This window comes from Nansenia antarctica (assembly GCF_963989245.1).
Source record: "Nansenia antarctica genome assembly, chromosome: 6".
Classification (NCBI taxonomy): domain Eukaryota; kingdom Metazoa; phylum Chordata; class Actinopteri; order Argentiniformes; family Microstomatidae; genus Nansenia; species Nansenia antarctica.
In genome coordinates this window covers 35472819-35492818 of record NC_137676.1, presented here as the reverse complement: position 1 = coordinate 35492818, position 20000 = coordinate 35472819, and the positions used below count along the sequence as shown (strand labels likewise).

The 20000-nt window shown below is 53.6% G+C and overlaps 1 protein-coding gene across 1 annotated transcript in view; it reads left to right on the top strand.

Annotated features, from left to right (window-relative positions):
• bsna (bassoon presynaptic cytomatrix protein a) overlaps positions 1–19646 on the top strand; it is a gene marked incomplete at both ends in the record, with an annotated part of 20482 nt that extends 836 nt beyond the window's left edge. The window contains 10 exons of the mRNA XM_080533819.1: positions 257–5800; positions 6360–6622; positions 6958–7152; positions 7287–7581; positions 7689–8267; positions 10692–12441; positions 14061–14920; positions 16448–16544; positions 19151–19288; positions 19606–19646. Coding sequence (XP_080389945.1) covers positions 257–5800; positions 6360–6622; positions 6958–7152; positions 7287–7581; positions 7689–8267; positions 10692–12441; positions 14061–14920; positions 16448–16544; positions 19151–19288; positions 19606–19646 — 9762 coding nt within the window. The remainder of the gene's footprint in view (positions 1–256; positions 5801–6359; positions 6623–6957; positions 7153–7286; positions 7582–7688; positions 8268–10691; positions 12442–14060; positions 14921–16447; positions 16545–19150; positions 19289–19605) is intronic.
• Positions 19647–20000: the final 354 nt, after the last annotated feature.

Genomic DNA, 20000 nt, shown 5'->3' with positions numbered 1-20000 from the left:
AAGAGGTGAACATTGGCAGCACGCCAATGAATATGCAATGCCATCAAGGCTTTAGCAAAAGTGAATTAGTGCTCATATAAATTCAAAGTGGAGCTGGAAGTGTTCCGCTCTAACATTCGCTGTACTTCATGACCATGGGAGGACACGCATAGGAGCATCTATTGAAATGAATGAACAGAGACGGCAAAAGAACATATCTGTTCCATTCCTTCTCCCTAATGTGTTGTTTTTCTCCTCTCATCACTTCTGCCTTCAGGAGACCATGAAAAACAGCACCCACGACCTGTCTCGCAGCCCCCAGAGCCTGAGCGACACAGGCTACAGCTCGGATGGCATCTCCAGCTCCCACAGCGAGATCACCGGCCTGATCGAGGAGGAAGAGATGAAGCTTAGCGAGCGAGGCATCAGTGGGCGCGGCAGCCCCCCCAGCCCCTCTGAGATCACCAAGCTGGAGAGCTCCATGAGGCCCCTCCTGGAGGGCACCAAGGCCCTGCCTGCAGAGGAGAGGGACAGGGAGCGGGAGAGAGGACGGACGAGGCACCACCGGGACCGGGACGCCGACGACAGGAAGCAGAGGCCGCGGTCGCTGTCCATCACCCCGGAGGCGTACGACTCTGACGAAGAGCTGGAGGACATACAGGAGGAGGAGGAAGATGGAGGAGGAGGAGGAGGAGGAGGAGGAGGAGGAGGAGACTGGGAGGGGAAACGAGAGCACAAGAAGGAGGCGAAGGAGGAGAAGACTGTGACTCCGCCGGAGCCGGAGGCGATGACGGACGAAGAGTTCATGAGGAGGCAGATCATGGAGATGAGCGCGGATGAGGACCAAGAGGATGAAGATGAGGAGGAGATGGAGGAGGAGGAGGACGAGGAGGACGAAGGGTACGGCTATCAGAAGCCCAAAAAGACACACAAGCACATCTCCGACTCAGGGAAGGAGAAGAGGCGCCTCCAGCACCACTCCAGCAGCTTCGAGGAGGACACCAAGTCTTCCTCGGATGTCTACAAAGGCTCCGCAGAGGAAGGGGAAGAGGGAAGCCTGGGAGGCTTGCGACGCTTCAAGACCATCGAGCTCAACAACACCAGCAGCTACAGCCGCGACATGGACCTGAGCAGCGAGAACGACCTCAGCCTGGACCGTGAGCCCGAGCTGGAGATGGAGAGCCTGACGGGGTCTCCCGAGGAGCGCTCCAGGGGCGAGTACTCCTCCACCCTCCCACCCACCACCTCCAGCTACACCTCGGGCACCTCCCCCACCTCCATCTCCTCCATGGAGGACGACAGCGACAGCAGCCCCAGCCGCAGGCAGAGATTGGAGGAGGCCAAACAGCAGAGGAAGGCGCGCCACCGCTCCCACGGCCCCCTCCTCCCCACCATAGAGGACTCCTCAGAGGAGGACGAGCTGAGGGAGGAGGAGGAACTTCTGAGGGAGCAGGAGAAGATGAGAGACCTGGAGCAGGCGAGGATACGCAGCACGGCCAGGAAGACAAAGAGAGACAAGGAGGAGCTGAGGGCTCAGAGACGCAGGGAGAGGTCCAAGACACCCCCCAGTAACCTCTCCCCCATCGAAGATGCCTCACCCACAGAGGAGCTGAGACAGGCTGCCGAGATGGAGGAGCTACACCGGTCGTCAGCCTCGGAGTACTCCCCCCAGAGCCTGGACTCAGAGGCCGAGGGCTACGAGTCTAAACTCTACAAGTCCGGCAGCGAGTACAACCTGCCCACGTTCATGTCTCTGTACTCTCCCACGGAGAAGACGTCGTCGACCACGACCACCGCTGCCTCTTCCTCGAGTAGCAAGCCACTGAAGAGCGCTGAGGAGGTGTATGAGGAGATGATGAGGAAAGCAGAGATGCTACAGAAACAACAACAGCAACAACAACCACAACAACAGCAGCAAGGGAGAACAGGGCAACAGTACTATGACGAGGACGTCAATGGAGAAGGGTATGAGGACGATTACGAATATGAACCGGAACAGGCAGGCTACGAGAACGAGGGGGCAGAGACTGGCGACATCTACGAGGAGATCCGCCAGACCTCACAGAACATCACCAAGATGCACCAGTCTTCGGCCCTGGAGCTCCAGCAGCAGCAGGAGGCGGAGGAGCAGGTGGAGACGGTCAACACCTACCCAGAGAAACAGCTGCTGGACACAGGCTCTGCTTTCGCTAAGCTCCTGGAGCAGAGCAACGCTCTCCTGACTCCTGGAACCAGCCCCACACAGCTGTCTGCGCCGGTCTCCTTCGCCGAGACCAGGGGAGGGATCCCCGATGTCCGTGTGACGCAGCACTTCTCCAAAGACAGGATAAAGGGCCAGGCCGGTAAAAATGGAATCACTCCTGTGGCGGCCGCCACTACCATAGCGGCCTATGGTGTTTACGCCAGGGACGCGGTCACTATATCTCAGCCCAGCGTCAGTCAGACCATGACTACAACGCAGTCTACTATGTATGGACGTCAGACCGGAGGTCCCGCTACATCGACCACGACAGTCTCCAATGTGTGCAGTAAGATAGCAGAGATCACACAGGCCTATAGCCAGAGAGAGGTGGTAGCCAGGAGGGTGGGAGAGAGCCGAGGGGTCCAGGTTCGAGACGGCGCCACATCCTCAGAGCACATCATAGAGGCCCGCTCTACAAAGATGTATTCTTACTACAAGAGCTCCAGCCCCCCTTTGTCCCCCTCGCCCCCGAACCAGAGCCCGACACGCTCCCCCTCCAGGAGAGCCACCGCTGAGTTCTCCACCCAGACCTTCAGCCCGGGTATGGTGGTCCCATCTGGGGGGTCCGGCCCCACCTCCCCAGTGTTGGCCCAGGGTACCCAGACCCCTCACCGTGCTGTATCCCCACGCCTCTTCAGACAGCAGTCCTCCCAGGATGCTTCATATATGGGCTCTGAACCTACCAGCCCAGGCAAGCCAATGACTGTCAACACCGCAACCTCACCGTTGTCATCGCCGACCAGACTCAGCCGCCAGTCGACGTTCGACGCCTACTCTCCCCAGCCCAGCCCCCCTGACACTCCACCATACCACCAGTCCCCTCCGCATGGCTTCTACAGAACACAGAAGGTGGAGAAAGTCAGTGTTGGCACTAGTATGGTCACCACAGCGAGCACATACACGCGTGGGTCAATGTCCATGGAGAACATATCACTCTGCAGGATCTCAACTGTGCCCGGGACATGTAGAGTAGAACAAGGTCAAATGATCCATGGTGGAAGTGTGGTGGACCTGAGGACCGCTACGAAACCAGCTCCTGTGATCATAACCGACCAAGGTATGGATCTGACCTCTATTGCCACAGAGACACGTCGATACACAGGAGGGCCAGAGGGGAGCCCCGTCCGCCACTCCACCATCATCCAACCCCTCATCATGAACCTGAACTCCCAGGAGCACCCCCACGTGATGGTGTCCACCGCCACCACCGTCAGCGTCACCGTGGCAGCCTCCATGTTTATAAGCCAGCCCAGACAACCCATGGTCTACGGGGACCCTCTCCAGAACAGGATGGACCTGGGACAGGGCATGGGCTCGGCCGTGTGCCTCTCACAGAACAGGCCCCCGCCCACCGACCCGTCCATCCCCAAGATCGACGCTAAGCTGGAAGACCTCAGCATCCAGCAGGAGCAGCTTCTTCAACAACAGCAGAAGTTGCAACAACAACAACAGCTCTTAGAACAGCAGCTACAACAGCACCACCAGATGCAACAACAACAACAACAAAAACAACAACAACAGCAGCAACAGGTCTCTTCTTTCGGCAGATACACCCTCCCAGGCCAGTTGCCTTTGCTGAAGAAGGATCTCCTGGTGAGCCAGACCAGCAACACCCAGACTGTAGTCAGTGCTATATCCCCAGCGATCACCACTGATATCTATGGTACTGGAGGAGTTCCCCTGGAGCTGAAGAGTAAGCCCACCCCTCCGGGGGTGGTGAACCTGGCTGGGGGGAAGGCCCCTCTCGCCATGATGGTGCAGATCGACGGAGCTCCGCAAGGGCCGCCGGTGACCCAGCTGGTGAAGCCGATAGAGGAGGGGAGAGACGCTATGGAGCTTACAGGCCAGATTAAAGCTGAGAACCAGCCGGCGTGCTGTGATGTGGTCTACCGCCTTCCATTCGGGGGCACCTGTGTCGGGGGTCCCTTCTCGCAGAAGCCCCCGAATGTGGACGAGAATGAGGCTGTTCCAGTGCCACAGCCCACCTCAGCACCACCTCTCACCTACGAGTCTGACCCTGAGAGTCATCTATACCACGAGTTCCCAATGGACGGACGTAAAGCTTACACTCTGCCTTACCCTGGGCGGCTACAGCCCTCGCTGTCTGAAACGAACCTAGCAGACGCGGGGCTCCAGTCCTACCACTCAAAGCTAGACCCACACATCCAAGCATCAGGAGAGCTTGCTGTAGACCTTACTACTATGAAACATGCCTATGAGGGAGGTTACCTAGGGATGGGGATGCAATACGGCTCCTACACAGACCTGCGTCACCAGGGGGACATCACTGCCCAGGCCTTGCCCATCCGCAGGTTCAACTCCCTGTCGAACATCAGCTCCGACTACGGCTACACCTCCCGCGACCTGGCGAGCTTCCAGGAGTCCAACCTGGCCCAGTACAGCGCCACCACAGCCAGGGAGATCAGCCGGATGTGTGCAGCCCTCAACTCAATGGACCGCTATGGCAGCAACCCGGAGCTGATGCAGTATGGGGTAGGAAGAGGGACCGGTCCTGGTGGCAGGCTAAACATGACAGGCTTGACTGCTATGAGAACTAACCTATTATACGGACCTGATGGGAAGCCTATCTCTCACAGCCTAGCGCTGACCAATCTCATCAACGCTAGACAAGCCAGCCTTAGAGCTATGTATCCCTCCGCCTTGAGATCAGCCGATGGGATGATCTACTCTACCATCAACACCCCCATCGCCTCCACCCTGCCCATCACCACCCAGCCTTCCTCTGTCATGCGGCCAGTGCTGAGGGGGGCGTACAGGCCTTACCCTACAGCCAATATGACCCCCGTGCCTCTGGCGAGCCTCACCAGGATGCCTGCTGTCAACCCACGGATGCCTCTGTCAGCGCAGGCACCGTACAGATACCCGACGCCCAGCGTCTTCCCAGCAGCCACCACTTCGGCGGTGCCTGTGTGTGTGCCGATGGCCATAACTACGGCCCAGGATGCACCAGTCTACCTGGGGAAGCCCTCTGTGACATCATCGGCGGGCGCACCCTTCGGCCAACCTCCTAGTCAACTGATGGGCCAAGCTGCTGTCGCCCACACCTCGGCCCACACAGCCCCCGTCGCCATGCCAGCAGAGCCCCAGCAGCAGCCAATGAACCTGACTCAAAGTCACCTGCACCTCCACACCCAGGCCCCAGGTCAGCCCCAGCACCAGGCACAGCCTCCCCCGACACACATGCAGCCTCCGACACCCCAACAACCACAAGCTCCTGGGCCGCCCCAGCCCCTGCATGCCCACTCTTACCCCCCAGCTCACAGCTATGCTCAGCCCCAGGCTCTGGGCCTCACTCAGCCCCCACCCCCAGGCCCAGCACCCCACGCCGGGCCCCCAGGTACAGTCAACCCAGAGACGGAGACGGAGGAGGAGAGGCTGCAGCGGCAACAGGAGCAGCTGCTCCAGATGGAGAGGGAACGGGTGGAGCTAGAGAAGCTACGTCAGCTGCGTCTGCAGGAGGAGCTGGAGAGAGAGCGCATGGAGCTGCAGAGACACAGGGAGAAGGAACAGATGCTCGTGCAGAGAGAGATACAGGAGCTGCAGACCATCAAGGAACAGGTACATTTCTTTTGAACCTGTTTGTCTTATTAAGTTTTGTTAAAAGCCCATCACACTTAGACACTGATGAATAACAAAAACAGCCAACGAGCCAAGAAAAACTCTTTAAAAGAAACGTATTGATTGAAACATATTAAAGCCACAGTCTGTAAGATTATCTGATTTCGTGAAATATACCTTGTTTTGAACAATATGACTTATGGATACTTTAAAGAGATTAAAACAACAGTCTTTCTCTAATCATAACCCCAAAAGATGCACTGTGGCTTTAAACAAAACCAACCTAGAGGCACCTGGGATTAGATGTCCAGACAGATAGAGATCGATTGAAATTGCAGAGAAAACATCAGTCAAGTCACATTTTCAAATCATCTCAGTGTTTTATTGTAAAGGAACAATTCATTCAATTCATAGTCCTCTACTTACAGTATCCTTTTCATTTAGCAATTAAAGGTGCCGTTATCAAACAAGTCACTCATTACCATGAAACAACCCCATCTCTTTTCAGGTCCACCCATATCGTACGAATCATTCATTACATATCAACTCTTCCTTGCAGGTCTTACAGCAACAACAGAACGAGCGTGAGAACCAGTTGGTGATGCAGAGAGAGCAGCTCGCCCAGCAGAAAGCTCAGCTCGACCAGATTCAGTCCCTGCAACAGCAGCTCCAGCAGCAGCTTGAGGAGCAGAAGAGGCAGAAGACGGCCACGGCTGCCGCCGCAGCAGCTGCAGCTCTGAGCGTGCAGGCGGAACTGGCTGCCGTTGTGGCCCAGAACGGACAGCAGTATGGTGGAGAGGGACAGGTCGGCTTCAACACCAGGTAAACCTGTAGGACAGCAGTATGGTGGAGAGGGACAGTTCAGCTTCAACTCCAGGTAAACCTGTGGGGATTAGTGGCAATGTCCTAGTGGCCTAAGGGCAATAACAGAGACACATATTTTATTCTATTCTATTCTGCTCTCCTCTACATAATTACATTTAGCTAAAGGGTATTAGGCTACATGTTGCTGAAAGAAAACTGATCAAATAAAATGTTTGAAAAGAGTGTGAATGAATGAAACCTTTCAGTGTCCTGAATATTAAAGACATATTTTATTTGTTCCTAATGCAAGGTCTCTCTCTCTCTCTCTCTCTGGTTCCTCTCTTCTCCTCCAGATCCCTGCCCAACTCCTCCTCTGAGATGTGTCTGAGGAACAACGAGGAACCGATGGAGAACAGGAGCAACATCAGGAAGCAGAACTCCATGCCCCGGCTGAGGGACGGGGTGGAAGGAGAGAGTGTCCTGTTCTACGGAGCCCGCCGGATCGTAGATAGCTGTGTCCAGACTGACGACGAGGACGGGGAGGAGAGGTGATGATGATGAGGATCGATAATAATAATAATAAAAATCAAACGTATACTGCATGTATAGCGCTTAAAACAATTGTATTTTTTTTACTAAAAGCCAGACTTAACCAGTATGTTCTCGGTGGCTGTTTGATTAGGTACATGATGTCACGGCGCAGACGCAACCGACGCAGCGTGGACTGCAGCGTCCAGACGGACGATGACGAGGACAAGGTGGAGTGGGAGCAGCCCGTGAGACGCAGGAGGTCGCGCTTCTCCAAGCACTCCGAGGCCGGGGCCGACTCCAAGGCCGACGCGGCAGCCGCCTCAAAAACGGCGTCCACCAGCATCGCCGTCCAGACCATCATGGACGGCTCCTGCCAGACTGAGACAGACCAGCTGGGAAGGGGGGTCTCCCCGGCCATCCACGTCACCGTGCCAGACCCCAACAAGGTAATAATACTAGATCAGCTCTATTGTCCCAAGGGAAAATTGTCTTGACACACAGTACAGCGGTATAAACGATCACCATGGTAAACATAGGACTCTCAACCCCACAGGTGGAGATCGTCCACTACATCTCTGGCCCGGAGAGGACCCAGAAGGGTCAGAGCCTGGCCTGCCAGACGGACCCCGAGGCCCAGTCCCAGGGGGTGGTGGTCCCTCAGCTCAGCGTGCCCACCACCGTCAGCCCCTACTCCACCAGCTCCTCCCAGCTCGTGGGCTCGGCCGACCCGCTGACCCAGCGCCAGCAGCAGAACGTGGCCAAGTTTGAGCGGAGGAGGCCGGACCCCCTGGAGATCAACTATCAGCCCCCGCACCACCTCCAAACCGAGTCCCTCTCCAACCTGATCCGCCAGACCCCCAAGTCCCCCCAGGTCCTGTACTCCCCCGTCTCCCCCGTCTCCCCCCATCGTCTCCTGGAGAACTCCCTGTCCAACGAGAGGCTGAACAAGGCCCACGTGACCCCCCAGCAGAAGTCCTACACGGCCGAGTCGCCCCAGCGCCATCCCACCATGCCTCGGCCCATTAAGAACACACAGAGGTCCATGTCGGACCCCAAGCCCCTCAGCCCCACCACGGATGAACACACCAAGGCAAGGTTGTCTCTGTACCAGCAGCAAGCTCTCCAGAGCCAGGTAGGTCTTCACCTACATTACATTTGACATGTTTGGCATTTAGCTGACGCCTTATTCCAAAGCGACTTACAATCAATACATTTGTCTAAGTAAGTGAATCATCTGTCCACCAGTCATAGCAGGAAAAGTAATCTATGCTCAGGCTTGGGGCCATTGGGAGTTGTCGTGCTAGAAGAAGGAAGATTCTCAATTCTCAACCCTTTCTATCCACAACATCCTAGTCTATACCAAACACATACAGAGACCAAAAACACAGCAAAGAGTTATGTTTTTAATGGTGCTGTAACATCGTGTGTTGAGATTATTTATGGAATTGGCCTATTACCACAATGGTCCAATCCTGTGTCTAGTTTTCTATACATCAACATACACAGTTTACGAATACATTTTGACCCTGTGATGGACTGTTACTCTTCTTAAGAAGGAGAATTGTGGATTCCAATTTTGTGAGCTATTTTATTGTATTTGGATGTATGTTGTTTGTATTTTTTTGCTATTTATTATTTTTGCTATTTCAAAACCTGTTCACTGGAATCATATTTTGCACCCTACTTACACATAATGTCATGGTAGAAACATGAAATACAGAAACAGAAATACAGTGTCCGGTGTAAGTAATGTGAGGTGAAACATTTTTTCTTCTTTTCGCTCTACACTCCAAAGGTTTGCATTTTAAATTAAACTATTACTATGAGGTTAAAGTAGAGATTATCTAATCACCCAAAATATGCTGCTATAGCAACTAGAGAGTTTTTCAGGGACAAAAAGTGGCCATGTTAATCTCCAGATTTAAATCCGATTGAACATGCATTTCATTTACTGAAGAGGAGGCTTACAGCAAATGTCCTCAAAAGATGAAAATAGCTCCAGTACAGGCCTGGCAGAGCATCACCAAGAAGTTATCCAGCTTCTCGTGGGGTCAATGGGTCACAGACCTCAGGCAGTTATTGCATGCAAGGGGTTGTCGACCAAATACTAAAAATGAGTGCTTTTTCTGACATTTTATGAATCTGTCTCATACTTTTTTGGTGTACCCTGAAATAGGGCTCAAAGTGTAATCTCTGAATGGTGAAACCAATTTGTACACAAATATGTATACAGTATATGTACAAATATCTACTTTAATCTCATAGTAATTGTTTGATTTCAAATCCAAACATTTGGAGTATAGAGCCGAAAGAAGAAACAAATGCTTCACTGTCCCTTTACTTATGCAGGGCACTGTATCTTTCGTCTATACAGAAGTGCTGTTCTATAACCCTGCCTTCAGATTCTGTGACTATCTCTTCCCCCAACCATTCTGGGGACTGTGGATGTGATTAATTTAACCCCCAATGGAGTCCCAAGTTTAATTAACTCGATGAAATTATGAATTCATTACAGCAACTATTATAGACATGGGGGTATATCAAAGGATGCAATATTGAAATATGTAATGTTTAATTTAATATTCATATTTAATCTGGAGACGCTCACTTTGTTCAATTGTAGGAGAATACTGGCATTCGAATAGATTGAAATAGAAGCATTATTCATTTATGTTTTATTTCTTATTCATTTTCTCTTACTTTATCACTTTTCTGTCTATTTTCTTTCTTATTCTCGTCTTATTTCTTTCCTTGATAAATAGATATTGTAGAGCAATGTTTGTGTTGTTGTAGTATTTGACTGCTTCATCGCTAACCCCTGCTCTCCCTGTCTCTGTCTCTGCCTCTGTCTCTCTCTCTCTCTGTGTCTCTCTCTCTCTGTCTCTGTCTCTGTCTCTGTCTCTCTCTCTCTGTGTCTCTCTCTCTCTGTCTCTGTCTCTGTCTCTGTCTCTCTGTCTCTCTCTCTGTGTGTCTCTCTCTCTGTCTCTGCCTCTGTCTCTGTCTCTGTCTCTGTGTCTCTCTCTCTCCGCGTCTGTCTCTGCCTCTGTCTCTCTGTCTCTCTCTCTGTCTCTGTCTCTCTCTCTCTGTCTCTGTCTCTGCCTCTGTCTCTGTCTCTCTCTGTGTCTCTCTGTCTCTGTCTCTGCCTCTGTCTCTCTGTCTCTCTCTCTGTGTGTCTCTCTCTCTGTCTCTGCCTCTGTCTCTGTCTCTGTCTCTCTGTCTCTCTCTGTCTCTGTGTCTCTCTCTCTCCGTCTCTGTCTCTACCTCTGTCTCTCTGTCTCTGCCTCTGTCTCTGTCTCTCTCTGTGTCTCTCTCTCTCTGTCTCTGTCTCTGCCTCTGTCTCTCTGTCTCTCTCTCTGTGTCTCTCTCTCTGTCTCTGCCTCTGTCTCTCTGTCTCTCTCTCTCTCTCTGTCTCTGTCTCTGCCTCTCTCTCTCTGTGTCTCTCTCTCTCTGTCTCTGTCTGTCTGTCTCTGTCTCTGCCTCTGCATCTGTCTCTCTGTCTCTCTCTCTCTTTGTCTCTGTCTCTCTCTCTCTCTGCCTCTGTCTGTCTCCTCTCCAGCTGGCCGCCCTCCAGCAGAGCTCCCTCCTGAGGAAGGTGAAGCGGACGCTGCCCAGCCCCCCGCCCGAGGAGGCCCACCTCCCCGTCATCACCCCCGCCCTCCCCCAGATCTACATGCCCTCCATGCCCTCCCTGAAGACGGGCTCGCGGCCGGGCCTGGCAGCCAAGGCCAGCCTGCTGAAGGACCTGACCCACGAGCTGAAGGCCGTGGAGCAGGAGTCCACCAAGCTCCGCAAGCAGCAGGCCGAGCTGGAGGAGGAGGAGAAGGAGATCGACGCCAAGCTGCGCTACCTGGAGCTGGGCATCCACCAGCGCAAGGAGACCCTGGTGAAGGAGAGGGAGCGGAGGGACATCGCCTACCTGCGCTGCATGGGCGACGCGCGGGACTACATGTCCGACAGCGAGCTGAACAACCTGCGGCTGGCGGCGGCCGCCGTGTCCTACGAGAGGGAGAACGGGCTGCTGACCAGGCCGAGTACGGCGCCGCTCAGCCAGTTCCCCTCGGACCTCAACACCGCCGCCCAGTACCCTCCTATCACCCAGTCCTTCGTCTCCTACCAGTACCCCCAGAGCCAGCAGGCACCCGCCCCCCAGCCCACCACCCCGTACCAGACCCAGGGCTTCAACCAGCCCCCTTACCCTTCAGTCTCCCAGGCCCAGGCCCAGCCCCAGCCCACCCCACTCCAGACCCACCCTCCTCCCCCATCCTACCAAGCGCAGGGGGCCTACCCCTCCCACACCTACCCTCAGACCCAGCCCCCTTACCAGACAGAGCCAGGGCTGGGTATGGGCCCCCCTCCTCAGTCCCAGCCACCACAGCCCAGCCACACCGGCTTCTCCCCGGCCCCTCCCGGCCAACCTCCCTACCCCACCCACACCACTCCATACCCAAGCCAGGTGTCCTACACCGGGGGCCAGACCGCCCCCTACCAGTCCCAGGCAGACATCCTCACCGTCCACCAGAGGCCCAGGCAGACCTCGCTGGCTGACCTGGAGCACAAGATGCCCACCAACTACGAGGTCATCAGCAACCCCACCGTCGTGGTGACCACCACGGCTCAGGATGCCGTCTACTCCTCCTCCGGTGGCGCCCCCTACGGCCAGTACACCGGCGGCACCACCATGGCCAACACCTACTGCCCGTACTCCGCAGCAGTGTCGGGCACTTACGGCCAGTATCCGGCGGCGACGGTAGCCAACAGCTACGGCGGCCAGTACACCTCCGCCCCAGCCAGCGCTGGGTACGGCCAGTACACCACCACCACGGCCAACGCTTACGGCTACACCACCACCACGGCCAGCTCCGGGTACGGCCAGTACACGTCCATGGTGGCCAACAGCTCCTACGGCCACTACAAGGGCCCCGAGGCGCCGCTGACATCGGACCGCCTCCACAACGTGGACAGCCCGTCCACCTACGCCACGGATGGGTCTCTGTACGGCCCGTCAGGCCTGGAGCAGAGCCTGCCCCGGAACTACGTCATGTGCGACGACATCAGCGAGCTCACCAAGGGCGAGGTCGGAGGTGGCGGCGGCGGTGTGCCGGGGATTGGCTTGACGACGCAGGACATGATGCACCGCGGAGACGGAGGAGGAGGAGGAGGACACGGAGGAGGAGGACGCTACCCGGGGGAGAGCGGCGGAGGCATCCCCCCACCGGCATCGTCGCGAGGCAGCGGCTCCTACGGCCGTCCGGAGGACGAGATGCGGGAGATGCGGGAGGAAGACCTGTACGACCAGCACGGCAGGGGTAAGAGCAGCTACCACCCGCGAGGGTCAGACATGATGCACGGGCACGGCCGTGTAGTGGCCGGTGGCGGTGGCAGTGGCAGCATGATGGTCAGCACTAGCATGGGTGGGGGGTCCGCCCCCTATTACTATGACGACTACGGCAGACACACCTCCACGGTCCCGGCGCCGGGCCGCTCGTCCGGTGGCAGTGGCAGTGCCGGCGTTCAGAAGCACTCCTCCGGGTCCAAGAGCCTGGGGCCGGCGGTGGTGATGTCGTCCAAACGCAGCAAGCACCACCGCAAGCAGGGCATGATGGAGCAGAAGATGTCCAAGTTCTCCCCCATCGAGGAGGCCCGGGACGTGGAGGCCGACCTGGCGTCGTACGGCATGACCTCCGGCGGTGGCGGCGCCGGCGCCGGCGGTTGCGCGGCGGTGTCGCGAGCCCGCCGTCTCCAGGACGACATGGCCTACGGGCTGAAGAAGGGTAGCGGCAACGCGTACGAGCGTGCACGGCAGTACTACGGCGTGGTGGAGGAGGACGACGACAGGACGTACGCGTCGTCGCACGGCCGCTCGCGCTCCACGGGCTACGGCATGGACAAGATCTCGTCCCGCGACTACGCGGGCTACCGCAGCCGTTCCTACGAGAGGGACGGCACGGACCGCTCCTCCTACCACTCCTACAGCCGGGGCCGCCACCCCACCCGGCAGTACTCGGAGGAGGAGAGCCCCCTCAGCCCCGTCCTGGGCCAGGCGTACGACGGGCGCAGTAGTCAGTGTTACTACGGCCAGTACGGCTCCAGCCACTCCCTGCCCGACGTCCAAGACCACATCCGGGACTTGCCCAGGACGCACGTCTACAAACCGGACGATGCGTACATTATAGACGATATGCATTGCGCTGTTTCTGACAGCGAAGGTAAATGGGAAATGTATGCCAGTCACCACTGCCCACGTCTACACAATCCCCCCCACCCACCCAGAGAAAAGACTAGATGAGAGAGAGAGAGAGAGACACGATGCATGTCGGTGTTTGCGTCTGGAGGGCTTAACTGGCTGCTCTCGCCTTAGCCAACTGTCCGTCTGTCTGTCTGTCCTTCCGTCTGTCCGTCCGGGGACGGTCTGTCCGTCTGTCTGTCTGTATGTCTGTCTGTCTGTCTGTCTGTCTGTCTGTCTGTCTGTCTATCTGTCTGTCTGTGCCCAGCGCCTGAAACTGCATGAGCCGCTGCCACCGCCACGTTCAGCTCCTCCTCTCGTCGTTCTAGTTTTTCTCTCGCATGTCCTCAGATTCAGGTGGTGCATCGCTTTTCTTCTACGAAGACTTTTTCTTCTATGTATTTTTACAGTGTTATAAAGTTGTGTGTGTGTTATTAGCATGTATGTGTCACGATTGATATTATTGTTGGATATGGTTTTGTCTTTAGTGTCTGGTGATTTGTCTGTATTGTTGCATGATGGGTGTAGTAAATCTCGGCTCTCTTTTCTTTTTTTGTTTTGTTTTTCCCTTCTTCTCTCTGTTTCCCCCCCCCCCTTTCTTTTCTGTCCTCTTCTTCCCCCTCCTTTGCATGGTCCCAGCCTGCATGCCTCTGTCTCCGTCAGACATGGAGATTGACTGTGATCTGCTCTTGGTTTCCAAAGCCTACCACCTGGGCCAGGAGGAGACGGATTGGTTCGAGAAGCCCCGGGACGTCCGCGGCTCGCGCCACTACAGCAGCCGGGGCCACTCCTCGTCCGGCCGGAGCCGCCACGTCAAACACACCTACCATGACTACGACGAGCCCCCGGAGGAGGACCTCTGGCCCCAGGACGAGTACGGCCACGGACGCTCGCACTCCGCCCCGCGCGACGGCAGCGGCGGCGGCCACCGTCACCACGGCAGCAGCAGCTCCGGGAGGCACTCCTCCTCGTCCCGCCACTCGGACGAACCGCGCTCGTCCCGCTCGTCCTCCAAGGCCCACCCCAAGGACCCGTCCCTGCGCCACGACTCCCGCCAGGTGTCGTCGTCGTCCTCCGCCGGGAAGCGAGGTGGCGACTCGCGCTCCTCCCAGGGGTACCACTCATCCGACTACTCCCGGGAGCCGTCGGAGCGCCACCACAGCGGCCAGCGTTCGTCCAAGCAGTCGTCCCACCACCAGCAGTCTTCCTCTAGGAAGCAGCAGCAGCAGCAAGACCTCCAGGGACACCCGCCGTCCTCCAGGGGGCCCGGCAGCAGCAGCTCCAGCCGGGGACAGGGCTCCACAGGCGGTCCTCCGGGGTCAGGGAGGCAGGGTGGTCCGTCCTCCCAGCAGGATGGACCTCCAGGCCAGAGGACCCAGCTCCAGCAGCAGCCCCAGACCCAGGCGGCCAGGGGGGCCCAGCCAGCTGCAGCGACCACCCCCCTGCAGCAGCAGCAACAGCAGCAGCCCGGGGGCCCAGCCCAGGCCCAGCAGCAGGTCAAACCTGGTCAGCCTGGCCCTGCTGGACGCCAGACCCAAGCTGGACCACTGCCACCTGCTGCGGTCAGTACATCAACCCCCCCCAAAAAAACACATCAACTTTATTTAAAGAGCATTGAAACATTTCCACAAAATGCACAGTGCATGACAATCTGTCTGATGTACAGTATATAAACATTCATTTTCTCTCCATCTACATTGACTCTTTTACATTGTCCTACATTTCCTCTCTCCCTCTCCTTCTCTCATTTATTTTCTCTCACTCCCTCCTTTCTCCTCCCCTCTCTGTCTCCCTCCTCCTCCCCTGATAAGGCCCAGAACATCACTCTCAGAAGAGGGTTTATTTAAATGTGTGCTGAGGCCCCTGTTGGCAGACCTTATCTGGTCTTGTGATTAGCACAGTGGGTGCAGATAGCGACAGTGTAACTGCCTCTGTCTCTTCTCATTCACCCGGAGCAGAGACATCCCCAAAATGTCTCCCGCGGAAAGACGCCACCCCAGTTTCCATTAGTTGGTTGCTGTGTGTTTGTGAATACATTGGTATTTTTGCAACAGGAGAGAATATACAATGTTCAATTCTCTCCTCACAATGTGTCATGCTTTGCATACCATACTGACAACATATCCAGTACCTATCCACGTTGTTATAGTAACATTTAACATTTTAATATTCCTTATTCCTTTTATTATTTCCTTTATTATAATATGTATATATATATATATTCTAATAATAATATAATAATAATAATATATACATATATATATGGGGGTAGGACTGGATAGGAAATTATTCCTAAAGCTCTTATGAAAATGGTGTTGAGAGTAAATCATACAGAGTAAATCATACAGAGTAAATCATACAGAGTAAATCATACCCCAGCCTCTCAGCTCATTCACTTTGACACTCGCTCCATTTGTCCTCCCTGAACGGCCCATTGTATGATTAAAAGAAAATTCTAAATGAAGGGATCGAAATCAATGAAATACATTGCGTCCGTTCGCTGGGGCTAAATTGAATGAAACGATAATGTGTGTTGATTTGGCAAACTTCCACCATGCTAAACCAATTAGGCCTAAACCAATTATTTGTGCATATGACCCCTCTCTGAGATCCTATTCCCGGTTCGGATCTCAAAATGCACACACACACACACACACACACGCCTGATTGATTGGCTACCACTGTGTTCAGACCAATGATCTCTGGCGCTGTTAATACCCATCATTTCATGCATAAGTCTGTCAGATAAAACACAGTAGGAGAGCAGCAGACTGTTAAACAGCTCTCTTCATCATTGCTATATTAGCATTTCACACAGGGTTAAACCTGGCTTCTGGTCAATAAAGACGATGGGAAACATTTTTATGTCAGCCATTTGAATGAACAATGCTCACCATAACCGGCTTTCGGTGTTTTCTATAGTAAATAATGTATCCCCTATTAATATCCCTCTCTTATCTTGACGTGCTGTTCTGAATACATTTTGCATGAGATCTGAGAGGAAGCGAGGATAATCTGGAGGGAAATGGAAGACGGATCAATCCAGTTTTTCTGTGGTAACGTTCTCCTGATCTTTCCCCCTTGTCCAGCAGGCGAAGGTCGACGTCCCCCCTGTCACTGCCATAGGGGCCAAGGCAGCCACCACCCTGCCTGCAAAAACACCTCAACCCCCACTCACAGGAATAGGTAAAACACACACGCACACACACACACACACACACACACACACAATCACCACATGGACACCACATACACACACACGCACCACATGCACTCCATATGCACACGCACACACCACATACACGTACGCACACACACTCACATACACACATACACACACACACACACACACACACACACACACACACACACAGGCATACACACACACACACACACACACACTCTCTCTCTCTAATGGCGCTTTTCCACTACAGACCCGAACCGGGCCGCATTTGTATCCGAGCCGTGCCGTGCCGTGCCGTACTTTGAGAAACGCTTCTCCATTATACTGAACGACCCGGGACAAGGAGGAGTTACGTGTCATAAGATCCCCCCCCCCCCCCACTATACAGATCAGCGGGGGGAAATGCGTGTCTCCTGACACGTTGAGCACTGTGCTTTTTTTGTTGGTGAACTACCGTAATAAGCCTAAAAAACCTAAACTATTCAAAAAGGGCAACTTCTCTGCTTTCAGAAACTGTTTGAATTTTTTAGATTGGGTATAGTTCATGAATTACGGTAGTTTGAAGTATCATGCTTCCTCCATTGAACGGAAAGTCCTATCTATCCCATTCAAAGTGTTTTAGTCTTCCCCCTTTCCACTGGTAATAAGGAATTGGCAAGAATAGATCGATATAAATAGATCAACATAATGCAGCACTATCATGCACAGATCAGCCTTAAAACATGTAACGTTAGATATATAACGGTGCAACGTATTTCTACGGAAAGGCTGACTGACGCGGGGCGCGTTCGTTATAGATACGCTTGCAGCAGCGGGTGAACTCCTGGTTCATTGAGTTTACGGTTAAAAGCATAACTTCTCGGGGTGTCAGCGCGGTGGTTCAGGGCTCAAAATTACCGTATACCGATGGTGAAGTTAGCAAAGTAGTATTGTGATTGTACCACCTTCATAGCCGGTGTTATTCACGGACAAACACGGTGCCCGGAGGCACCCTTTGCGGGTTAATAACTGTGATCTACCGTGGGTTAGGAGAACAATTCAAACGTGTCCGGATAGGGGAGAGGACAGGGAATCCAAAACCATTTGAATGGTGTCGATACGACACTGCTATCACGGTCGACACCGACATTATTTATATACAGTATACAGCATATGGATGTTACCTGCCTGTTAACTGCCGCTTTCAGTTCTACAGGACATCGCCATAATAGCGATTTTTTGTTATGCTTGTTGTAAATAAAAGTTATATGATGCATTGAAATGACATTAAACTAAGATAATACGATGGTTATCATATTTTTTCAAATCTTTATTAATACGTTATTACAGAAACTGTAAGTGACATTTTCCTAGAGCGAAATCTGTTGTGGTATTTAAAAATGGCGGTTAGTGATGAAATCTATGAACATGGGATGACGATTTCCATTGACCAATCAACGGTGTGCAGCGTCACACGTCACACGCAGCCTGGCAGAAAGGTTCCGGCTCTCAAAAAGGTTCCTGCCCTCGAAGAGTAGCTAAAGAACCATAACCCCTGTCATCAGTCACATCACCCCCATTCTACACCAACTCCACTGGCTCCCCATCAAACACCGCAACGACTACAAAATCCTTCTCCATACTTTCAAGCCCATCCATAACCTCGCCCCTCCATACCTGTCCGACCTCCTCCACATCAACATTCCCACCCGGTCCCTCAGGTCTGCCTCCTCCATCAACCTGACCGTCCCCCCAGCCCGTCTGTCCACCATGGGGTTTAGAGCCTTCAGCCGCTCCGCCCCTCGCCTCTGGAACTCCCTCCCCCCCGACATCAGGAACATTGATTCTATCATCTCATTCAAAACCCACCTCAAAACCCACCTGTTTACGCAGGCATACCCGTGTTGATTTACTTTTCCCGTGCTGCTCTGCTGCTGGCTATGTTTTATACTGTATATTTCTATGTATTTTGTGTTTTGACCTTGAGTGCCATGAAAGGCGCCTTATAAAATAAATGTATTATTATTATTATTATTATTATTATTAAAGAAGCGTGCCGTACCGCGCCGTGCTGATCAAGGCCGACAAATGGAAAAGCGCCAAAGAAGCAGGCCAGCCTGGGCTGACCCGGGTCAGCCCTCTAGTGGAAAAGCCCCATAAACTCACACTAACTAACACTCTCCCACATGCTTTACTGGGACAGAGATGACATAATCAGGTATCATAGGTGTCAAGACTCGCCATTTAATCCCGGGGATCCATAATCTAGAGAAACACGCCGTGGAAAAATGGGATCGGATAATCCCAAACTCCCAAACACACGGAGAAGGAAAGGTTCATTTCCGTGTCACTGCTTGCCGGCATCCGCCTTAAAAGGACATGACATTCTCCACAAGCACCTCTGGACCAGGCGAACAGACTGTTGTGTTTGGGGAATAGAGTAGATATTGGGGTCAGGGATGGTTAGTCCTGCTGTAGATGGTGTGTATGAACAGTGCACTGCTGTGTGGCCTCAATAAGCGCAGTTTAAACGGTAATGGAAAACTCTTTCCTCTGTCTCTCTCTCTCTCTCTTCATCCCTCCTCCCCTGCCGTCTCCTCTTACCTCTACCCCCCACCCCCTCTTGCAGGTTCCAAGGCCGGTGGTATCGGTTCTAAACCCGGCGGTATCGGCAGCGCGGCGGCAGGACAGCCAGGGGCCGAAGGGAACCTCCTCTCCAACATCCTGCCTGGAGGAGCAGCGGAGCAGGCGGGAAAACTAGGAGAAGGTGCCTCAGAGCTGGAGACCAAACTCCATGTTTTTACACTCTCTGTATCGCCATACCATATGATACCCATATAGCCTTTACACTGCATACTAATGTACTTGGTATAGTGTGAATGACCGAATGAATGAATCCGTTTGTGTATTTGTGTAAACCGTCACACATAACACAATACAGTCACAGTCAACATCATTCTATTATGTTCGTTCTGAAAGTAAAGTATTCCCCTTCTCCCTCTCCCTCTCTCTCTCTCTCTCTCTCGCTCTCTCTCTCTCTCTCTGTGTTCTGTCTTTCCTTGTTTCTTTCTTTTTCTCCGACAGCCATCTCCGGTTTCGGCAAAAAGTTCACCTCGTTATGGTGAGGTGTTGAGTAGAAGGTGGGTGGATCTCTCTCTTCTCTCTCTTCTCTCTCTTCCCCCAGTGCCGTCCTCAGACAGCGCTGCTCCCCCGCTGCTCAAACACAAAGCATTCCACCTCACCGTCTCCTGAGAAGCTCAGTTGAACATGAGACAACCTTGTTCTGCATGATATTCCTTTCCCCCAGACAAACTGTGTGTAGGTGGTTGTGTTGTTGTTTTTCTCTCAGAGCACTTTATACCATTGGGGGGAGGGTGTAAGGTATCCTGTGTCTTTTTAAAATCTATTAATAAAATAAATACATATTGGTGCGAGTATAATAATAAAAAAAGACAATAAGGTTTACATTCACCGGGATT